This window comes from Phlebotomus papatasi, chromosome 1 (assembly GCF_024763615.1).
Source record: "Phlebotomus papatasi isolate M1 chromosome 1, Ppap_2.1, whole genome shotgun sequence".
Classification (NCBI taxonomy): domain Eukaryota; kingdom Metazoa; phylum Arthropoda; class Insecta; order Diptera; family Psychodidae; genus Phlebotomus; species Phlebotomus papatasi.
Window position 1 is genome coordinate 112,156,397 of NC_077222.1, and position 9,774 is coordinate 112,166,170.

Genomic DNA, 9,774 nt, shown 5'->3' on the forward strand with positions numbered 1-9,774 from the left:
TAGTAGAATTTTAGAAATCTGTCCGGCTGTCGTTAACTTTGGATGCCAAACGGTTAGAAATAGAGACATGGCACTTTTTATCCCCCAAAAGTCAACCCAAGAATTGTTAACATGTCCTTTATTTCATCTCATCCCTCCCTCCTGATCTTCCAAAACCTCGTTTTCTTGGTATTGCTGGAAAATGCGTCGTGCGATTTTTTTAAATTTTTAGATATGCTTTGAATCATTACTAATAACGGTTTTTCAATATTAAATGTTAAAAGCCTCTAGAGAGCGAATTTCTCGTCCGAATTGTATTATATTTCGGCAAGTTGGAAAGGTTTTGGAATTTCCGATAAAACTGAACCGGTTCCAATCGGTTCTGAACCACTAACAAATTTTTATTCGAAATTCAATTATTACTCCTGAGGTGTATTTTTGACAATGTGACATCGTGGACGTCATTTCTCAGAAATCGTCTGAAATGCAAAGATTACATTAAGAAAAGTTGTTTCCGGAGGATGCAAGGTAGAAATTTGAAGGATGAAAAATTGAGGCATTATACTCCTTCTGTAAAGTTCTAGCAGTAAAAATATGCAGCACCTTGTGCCAAGAACAGGACGAAAGCAGCATCCACATTATGAGGAAATACTATTGAATGGTGTCTACAACAAATTTAACACATATTTCCAATACTTTTTTGTGTTCCACTTTAAAGATTTTATCATTTATTGAATTTATTTCTCAAAGAATATTTCTCGTAAGAGCTTCACTCGACAAATTTTCCACGTTGTTAATTTACTGAAAATGTTGTATAAAATTTGAAACATATCTTTAGCACACATTGCATTATTTGAAAAATCACTTAAGGGATGGACAAGTAAATTTAAATTTTGCTAAATCGATCAGCAAGTAGAAATTTGTTTCTTATTAATTTTCTTTTTCATCTCTTTCATGAATATATCACACACTGTTAATTATGCATAAACAGATATCGATTTGAAATATTTTTCAAGGTGAATTGATCATTTCTGTACTCTTTAGTTTTCCCATTACAGAAGGTCACTGATTTTTGTTCGCAACTTTCTTCTAAATGACTTCTTTTTTATTTTAAAAATACGATGGTCACACAATCGCATGTTTAATTTTTTTCTCAAATTTTGCTGTGTAGAATTTTCGTTCATCACAATGGAAAGACGCAAAGCGTTTGTAAAACAAGATTGGGTATTAGGTATTGAACTAATTTTGCCAAAATTCAATCAATCATTTTATGCAAAAAAAAGACACATTGTATGGCCTTCAATTGGGCCCAATCGACCACTTATCTGGCTAATTTGGCAAATCCTTGGACTACAAATCGGGATCAAATGCAAGGCTTTCGGATGTATCCATGAACTAATATTGAGAATTGCAAAAAAAAACTTCCCTTGCAAACTCATTGATCATTGAGAAGTCTTATACTATAGTGTTGATACTATATGTGACATAAGCAGCAGTAATTCGCGTTACGTTGCCATATGTTAGTATTATTACATAAAATATATATTATAATTTTTCACCGGCACATACATTCACAACCAAACTTTGACCAGGATTCCCAATACATTTCTCCATGATAAAAATATGTATCAAATATCTATAATATTTGGGTTTATACGTATAGGTAGCGCAGCGACAATGCAGCTGAATACTTAAAATGTGTGTCGAGATGAGAGAGAGGAGGCGTCATCATTTTTTATTCAGTGGGTTCCAAGCGAGTGAAATTCATGGCAATGACTCAATTTGAATCGTGCATATTTTTTGGCAATCAACAAAAAAAAGACCGATTAGGGAAATTCGCAGAGTGCTCGAATCTAACAGACTTTGAAAACACTATTTACTTAAAACCTATTAAAGATGATTGAGATGTTCCGCATAATATAGGAACAATGGATTTTCTATAATCATTGAAAAGTTATCTGTTTTTTAATGGTTCTATTGAAGCTTTCAAAAGCTTGTAATGTTGATGATTAAATGTTAATTAAAATTATACTCTCATTTCCTCACTAAATAAAATATGAATAGTTTTCTAAGATTCTTAGAAAAATATTTTTTGTTTATCTTAACCCTTTAAGGACGAGACACTTCTCGTTGACCGAAAATCAACAATTAAAATGAAACCGATAAACAAAATTAGCAAAAAAAACTAGAAGATATAAAAAAAAACATCTAAGCTTGGAAAATCCAACAGAGTCTGATTCCTTGTATTTTTTGCCTCTATGAACGATAGGGACAAAAATTGCCCAAAAATTTAAGTAATTTTTCTGACAATACCAATGAATGATATTTTTCGCCCTAATGAAAAATATTTACGTATGAATATTGTGGTTTTTATTGGCAAAAGGGTTTTGCTTAAAAAAATATTATGTATAAAAAAAAAATAAAACCAATTATTTATTTGAGAATTTAAAAAATCGTAATTTTCAAGCTTACCCGTAAATATTTACTACATAGCAAGTAGCTTCCGGAAGGAAGTTATCTCCCTATCGAGTCATTTAAGCGTTAGTTTTCTCCATGACTAAAATGTGGAAATTTTCTTTCGAAGGATCTATTAAGTAAAAATAGAAGAAGCCAAACCGAAAAGAGAGGGGAGGAAAATCAATTACGACTTAAAAGTCTATAGAAACGTGGGTGTTTTAAAATTATATATATACTGCTTTCTCTTTGAGTTTAATCAGTAAAAAAAAAGAAAGGAAGAAGTATGAAGTTTAAAAAATATTAAATCTACTGGTAATCAAATTATTGACGACGAGGACAAATTAAGATCACATTGATGATTCGCAAAATATTCTAAAGTGTAATTCGTCGATCAATGGAATTTATTGCACTTTTTGGTTCGAGCTTCGAGCAATCAAATAATCTTTTTCTCTGATATTCAGCCTTGTTTTTATAATTTTGAAATCGCATCGGTCCTTAAGTTAATTCTTGGGGATTTCCTAGCGCTTTCATTTTCCTTTTTCGCGTTGGACGCCCGACCATGATCAAGATCGGTCACCACGTGTTTACCTTCATATTTTTTTAAGCGAGATATTTGCCTTTTGGGATGACCCGATGACGCTGTGGAATTTCTATGGATGATGATATCTCTTTAAATGAGTACACTTGTCCCAAAGAACCAATTAATTTCCCAACTACAGCCCTGATAATGTAGCACACGATGAACGATTGTCGCATACATTCGAAATATTGTGTAACTGACTATTTCATGAAAGAGAATGATGTAAAAGGTGAAAATAAAAACAAAATATTTTCGGTGCTGTGTGCTGTTCGATGCCTAAAGCGCAGATGTCTGTTTAAATTTTTACCACACCATCTTTAATGGCGATTCACCTTATAGTGTTTTTTTCTTGGAGTGATAATGTTTGGGCGCAAGAGAGACTTTCTCAACACACCGATGAAAGTCTGTCCAAATATCGTACCACGATTGAGATATTATGGATATGGCTTTTGTCCCCATCTCGCGTTTCTACCATCGTGACCAGGCAAAATGTGTCAAGGCCGCGAAGAGCGCGGACGCTCCTCTGACGCGCGAGGAAGTACATAGTGATTGATGTTAGGAGGGCGTGGACCCTTTCTTTCCCTTACCTTCAATTGCTTCATGTGCTGGCAGAGATTGAGCATATCTCGTGTACCGTGGACATTGATGCCGACCGCCAGTTTAAGTTTCTCATCGAAGCGAACCGTGGCCGCTGCATGGAAGACAATGTTCACGTTGGAGATTAGCGTCTGCCGATCTGTCAACTTCAGCCCGAGACCGGCTATTGCACAATCGCCTGGTATTGCAACAATTTTATGTCGAAACTTAGGCACTTCATCTCTTAATTTGTTGAAAACCTGTTCACAAAATAGTATATATGTATATATGTATATATATATGTATGTATAAATATGTATATCATACAATCGGTCAATCAAAAGAAGATGAACAAAATAGATCGGTTAAGGTAGTTTATCAGCAGCGTTATTACTATTAATATCACTATGCTACTACTATAGCTATGAGGCATTTTTACTGGTCTAGTACAATCAAAATAAATAAATTTATTCGTTTATTTATTTATTTATTATTTTTCTATCTATAGCAAACATGCAAGTTTTACTTAATTTTAGGAATATTAAAAAAGAATGTTGTCAAAGCGTTTTGTCTCTTGGATAAGAAATTGTCATAGCATATTTGGAAATACTAAACACGTGAAGAAAACTTTGTAAAAAAAATAAAATGAGAAAACACTTCAAACTTGGACTTTTATTCATATAGTAGGTGGTAGAGCCTTAAGAAAAGATGTGTTGATCTAAAAGGTATCGAAGGTATCGAAAAACTGAAAACTATCTGTCTACTCGTCACCTAAATCAGAAAATCTATGTATTTACATATTGTTACAAGAATTCCTGATATAGGTAATATCGAAGTTACAATAATTACTAATACGTTAACTCATAACTTTAATGTACTCTAATGCTTTTTATGTGCTGTAATGTTTTTTTTTTTATCAGACAGGGGTTAACATTTACTGATACTCACAAAGTGATACTCTCGTGCACGGTGCACTCCATCGAAAATAAATAATATATATATTTGTAAATTCATAGGTATGTCAGTTCACGTGCGTCAATTTTTGCTAATTACTATAATTTGTAGGATGTAAATCATTTTGCATTGCTTTTAAGGACAATTCGGTCGCCAGCGAACGACACACATTTTTTTCTTCTTACGACCAACTAAAATTATGTTTTGCTCTTTTTTTCTGAAAAGATTCAGGGTGCTAGCAAAATCTTTTTTTCTGACTCTCAATTTTTGACTTTCACATCTTTAAAGGGTTAAACTATTTTCAGCATATAATTGTGAAGTTTCCTTTGGAATTATAAACATTTGATGTTTTATAATAATAAAGTTACTCAGCAAATACGAATCAGTATTCAGAGAATTTTTGTTAAATTGTTTAAGTATAATGGTCTAATTAAATTAGAAGGCAAATATCAACATCTGTATTTCTTATGGTCCATTGAGACGAAAAATATTTGTTTGAAATTTTGTGCGAAAATTATCATCTTCCTACTTGTATTATGGAATAAATGGGATTTGAATAATTTTTTGTGAATTCTTCAAGGTGGAACCTTTTTGTTGTTATAAGTTTAGATAAAGGCCTCTACACATTGGGAGCAATTTTCTTCAAAAATTGCATTTTTGAAGAAAATTGCCTGCACTGCTGTAAGCAGAACTGTCAAAATTCTGTCAAAAATGCAATTTTTGACGAAAATTGCTCCCAATGTGTAGAGGCCTTAACTGAGAAAAGTTTTCTGGGCCACTCGTTATGAAAGCAATGCTTTTACTCGGAGGAAAAGAGTCAGTGTAAGTCATTTTCATTTCATGATGAAGATATGTATCACTATTATTTATTATTTATATTTATTTTTATGTACTAGGCTATTTTTAAAATTTTGTACATTATTCAGTATACAATGAGAAATATATCCATTTCAGACGTTTGAATCATTTGCACCGGGCGGAACTCGAACTCACAATTGTGGTAGACGAAAGAAATATAGAATGAAAGTAAAGCAGACAAATATGAATGACATATTTCATTTTACAAGATCGAAGATTTTAGTAGGCTTTGCTAAATTTGAGAAAAATGATAAAATTTTGCGCCTACTAATAATATTAATAATTTCTATAACAACTGCCTATTATGTGAGTGATACGTGATACTAATAAAACCTTGTCATAAATTTTATATTCTGTTATATTGTTTATATAATATTTCCAAAAAGTTTCTTTATAAATTGCACAGACAATACAATAAATTTTATGATATGTAACCCATAAAAATATTTTAAAATTGCTGTTTTCTCTAATTTGCTTTGTTATTTTCAAGTTTCTTTTGTTACTATGCCATATTATAAGAATGTTCAAGAAACTAAATAAAAAGATGATTTGTAACTTCAATTTTGTTATGATAGAAAAAATCTTTTGTAAAGTTGAGCATTAAGTGTAAATTAAATGACATTTTATTAGAAAAAGAAAATTATTTTCATTTTTAAGATCCACTTTTTAGTATTCATGTATTAAAGTTTCTTATAAACATTTTTAGTGTTGAATATTTCGTATACTTTTTTTATATTTTCTTTATTTATTTTAAGACAACTTAACCCTCTAAAGTCCAACTTTTAAATATGCACAGAAAAAGTAGTAAGACATTTTTTCTTGACTAATTATGGTCCAATAAAATCAAAAATACCATCCGTTCTTCATTATCTTTTTAGTTTAGGCGTAAAATGCAAAAAATAAAAAAAATGAAACTCTTGTCTTGTCGCTTTTTAAACTTACAATTTTATTTCTTTCAATTTTCTAAATTAAAATTTACAAAGTAGAACGACATAGGGTAAATTAAGCTAATTCAAAACGTGCTCCAAATGGTAATTTTTCTCTACTCCAAATGGAAACGTCACTGTTTTCATGATAAATACATTACTAAATTACTATATTCATATATTTTTTATATCTTAGTTTCATTATTTAGTTGATTTGGCTCCAAATAAAGCGAATATCCATTCATATTCACAAATTTTAATTTGTTAATTTCTCAGAAAAATTAAAAGTGTACCTTTTCACCATTGAATTTTTCATAGATCGACTATGTTTTCCAATGAAAAACACAATAAAGTGACTGTTGTTTATTCGTTTTGTTTAACATTTATGTCATATTTCTGGCTAATTTTAGTTAAATTAATTGCTAATCTTTATTGTTAATGGCACGTGAAGTTTTCAAAGGAAATAATTACCTAATTCGTGAAAAAAAGGGTTTTTCTGAAGTGTCTGCAAATGCTTCAATAGGAAACCCCGGAAATATGATTTTTTTTTGAGAAATTTTCTTATTGTTTTAGATGGGAAAGGAGAAAAGACCAGGAATAAGAACAAATCCTGCACTCAGGAGCAACTCAACAAGGTTTTGGAAGCCTTTCGTCGCGGTTTCACTTACACTTTTTGTCTCCAATTAGAAACTTTCCCTTGTCTCTATTTGGATTAATATGTTTCCAATAGAAGCATTTTACACTTGCGTATTTTTCTTGTATGATGATATCTAAAGAATTTTCACTAAACAGTAACATTCTAGAAGAGTCAATGAGCAAATTTATGTAATTCTCTTCAGAAAAAATATGAACTTAATGTGTTGAATCTTCTGTCAAATTTAAAGCGTCTGGAAATGGCTTTGAATTAGGACATTTACCCTACCTTTAAGTAAAAAAAAAATTTATTTCAATCATATTATTTTAAGTCTGTATTTTTCTTGAATTTGTAAATGATTTTTTTTGCACAAAAACTTTTACTACTTGTTCTCTAATCTGTCACACAAAACTGGGGATAGCAACTAATCGAAGAGTCAAAATGAGTTCAAACTTTCAAAAGATGTTACAGTAGAGTTCCGCTATAGGCCATCGCTCTATAGTCCGCTATAGTCCACAATTTATCGACCGTTGATTTCAAAACACTGATTTTAAGTTAGGTTATGTTTTTTTAGTACGCAACATGAAATGTTGTCATAATTATTTCAATATTTTTGGCAAACTTAATTGAGTAGTTGTGATAATTGTGATCCATAATGAAGAAAGCGATGACAAGTACCACAATCGCAAAGAAAGTGGAAGCCGTCGAGCAATTTCAATACTAAAATTCGTTGATAATTTTAAAAAATGACATGGACTATAGTGCGACCCAAGTGTCAAATCTGGAATCAAATATGGACTATAGCGAGACTCTACTGTAGTAAGACTATAACCGAGGATACTATAGCACTTTTAAATAAATAAAATCTTTATTGTTCATGTAAATATGATTTTTGTGATGCTATGACTCTTAAACGTTAGAGGGTTAAAATTTTTTGTCTTTAACCCTGTTTCTATATAATAGTATATTTTTTGCATTCTATTGGCTACAAGTTTTCTATTGCAAAAATGCACTTACATTTAAATTTATCACGATAACAAAGCTTCTTTATTGAAAATGTTGAACAAGTCTCCTTATAAATTTTTTTTGCGCTTTTAAATTTTGTATCGCATTCCAACAAAATAAATTTGCTTTTTTACGTAAAATATAAAGAAAAATCCGTGTAATTTAAGATTACTGCTACTTGTGGTGTTGTAGAAAGATGTATATGCGTTGAAAAAGATCAAAAGTCACTTACCGGATCATCAAATATTTCTTCAATGCGGGTGTGAATATCTTTTCCTTTTTTGGGCCGTACAAGAATATAGATATTTTCAATATCTGTGCATGATCTTAATAGTTTATCAATGAGAATTTTTCCCATGAAACCTGCAAATATTGGTAAATATGTGATTTTAAGTTCAAAATTTTGAATATTTAATTAGCTGATTTGACCTATTTATGACATATACCTGTAGCTCCGGTGATAAATAGATTCTTCCCATGGTAGAAATTTTGTATTGTCGATCTGTCATTTGTGTCCCGTGAAATCTGTCTAAATTCCAGTTCTCTTGAAATTTTTAGGTTCTCCTCATTCTTCCTCGCTACAATGTCCATTGTGATGATCTTGGTGGAGCATTATGAAAGCAGAGGAATACAGTGTTAAAAAAGAGTCTCTTTCTCTTTGTCTTCTATGATTCATAAGGCTCTGTGTATTTTTTGGGGTCAAAAATATGAGATGGCTATAAGCACTTCTTTTATTTCGCATAATATATTTTATTTTAACTGTTCGTGAAGTGAAACGGAAATTTACACATTGACTGACGAAATAAATGTTTGTAATACAACAGGTCATTCAATAACTCCGTAGGATAAGAAAAATTTTTTTTGGTTGAATTCAATTTTATTTATCAAAAGAATACCGATGAAAGTTGATAGAGCGTTATCAACGATTATCCAACGATTATCCAACTTTTTTATCATGTTCAAAAAGGAGTCTCTCGATAACGTTCTTAATTCAAAGTCCGTAATTTATGTAAAATCACTAATCAGGGAGCCATCTATTCGGGTAAAACTCCCTTGAGTTCTGTCTTGCGAATATGGTGGCTAAAGGACCAGTTCAAATCCAATTTCATGCAATTTTGCTTCATTTTTGGCTTATTGTTTTGGCTCAAAGGACGCAAATGCTAAGCCATTGCGCTAAGACTTTATTTACAAAATACACCCAAAATATAATGTAGAATGTTGAATGTTAAACAAACGGTTATACTACATCCTTGTAAGCTTAACTACCTCACTTAATTCCACTTTAGGGCCATTCAACACAATTAATTGATTTTTCGGCATAACACCATTTTTGTTTGTGCTGCCAAACTAAAAGTCTGAAAACCGAATCTGGATCATTCTAATTAACGATGAAGAGTCCGGATAATATATATTTAGCATGGATTTAGTTTGAGTTATCGTTTTCTTAAGTAGAAACGAAACTAGGAATTTTCCATTAAAAAAACACTTGGTTTAGGTACTTTTAATATTTAGGTGTAACATAAGGACCAAATGACTCGATTGCTGTCAAATTTTGAGACATATCATTTGAAAGTAATGGTTGATTCGAGACGCATTCAAGATTTTTTTTAATATAATAATAATGCTGGCACATCGTTCCATAGAGGTACTCAGGCCTTTCCGCAAAAGGGGAGTTCGGAACGTCCATTATTATTTTTTCGTATACAAGGGATGGGATTGTCAGTCCCATGCCCCGTGGAATCAAAAGTGCAGTGAAACTCACTGGGTGCAATTCAAATACCTGTAACGTCAGAAAAATTCCTGAT

At 31.4% G+C, this 9,774-nt stretch overlaps 1 protein-coding gene across 1 annotated transcript in view; it reads right to left on the reverse strand.

Moving 5' to 3' along the window:
* The window catches only part of LOC129798758 (fatty acyl-CoA reductase wat-like), a 39,012-nt gene that overhangs the window by 20,849 nt on the left and 8,389 nt on the right, over nucleotides 1–9,774 (reverse strand). The window contains exons 2-4 of the mRNA XM_055842094.1: nucleotides 8,416–8,569; nucleotides 8,202–8,332; nucleotides 3,604–3,852 (exon numbers count right to left, since the gene is read on the reverse strand). Coding sequence (XP_055698069.1) covers nucleotides 3,604–3,852; nucleotides 8,202–8,332; nucleotides 8,416–8,560 — 525 coding nt within the window. The 5' untranslated portion in view covers nucleotides 8,561–8,569. The remainder of the gene's footprint in view (nucleotides 1–3,603; nucleotides 3,853–8,201; nucleotides 8,333–8,415; nucleotides 8,570–9,774) is intronic.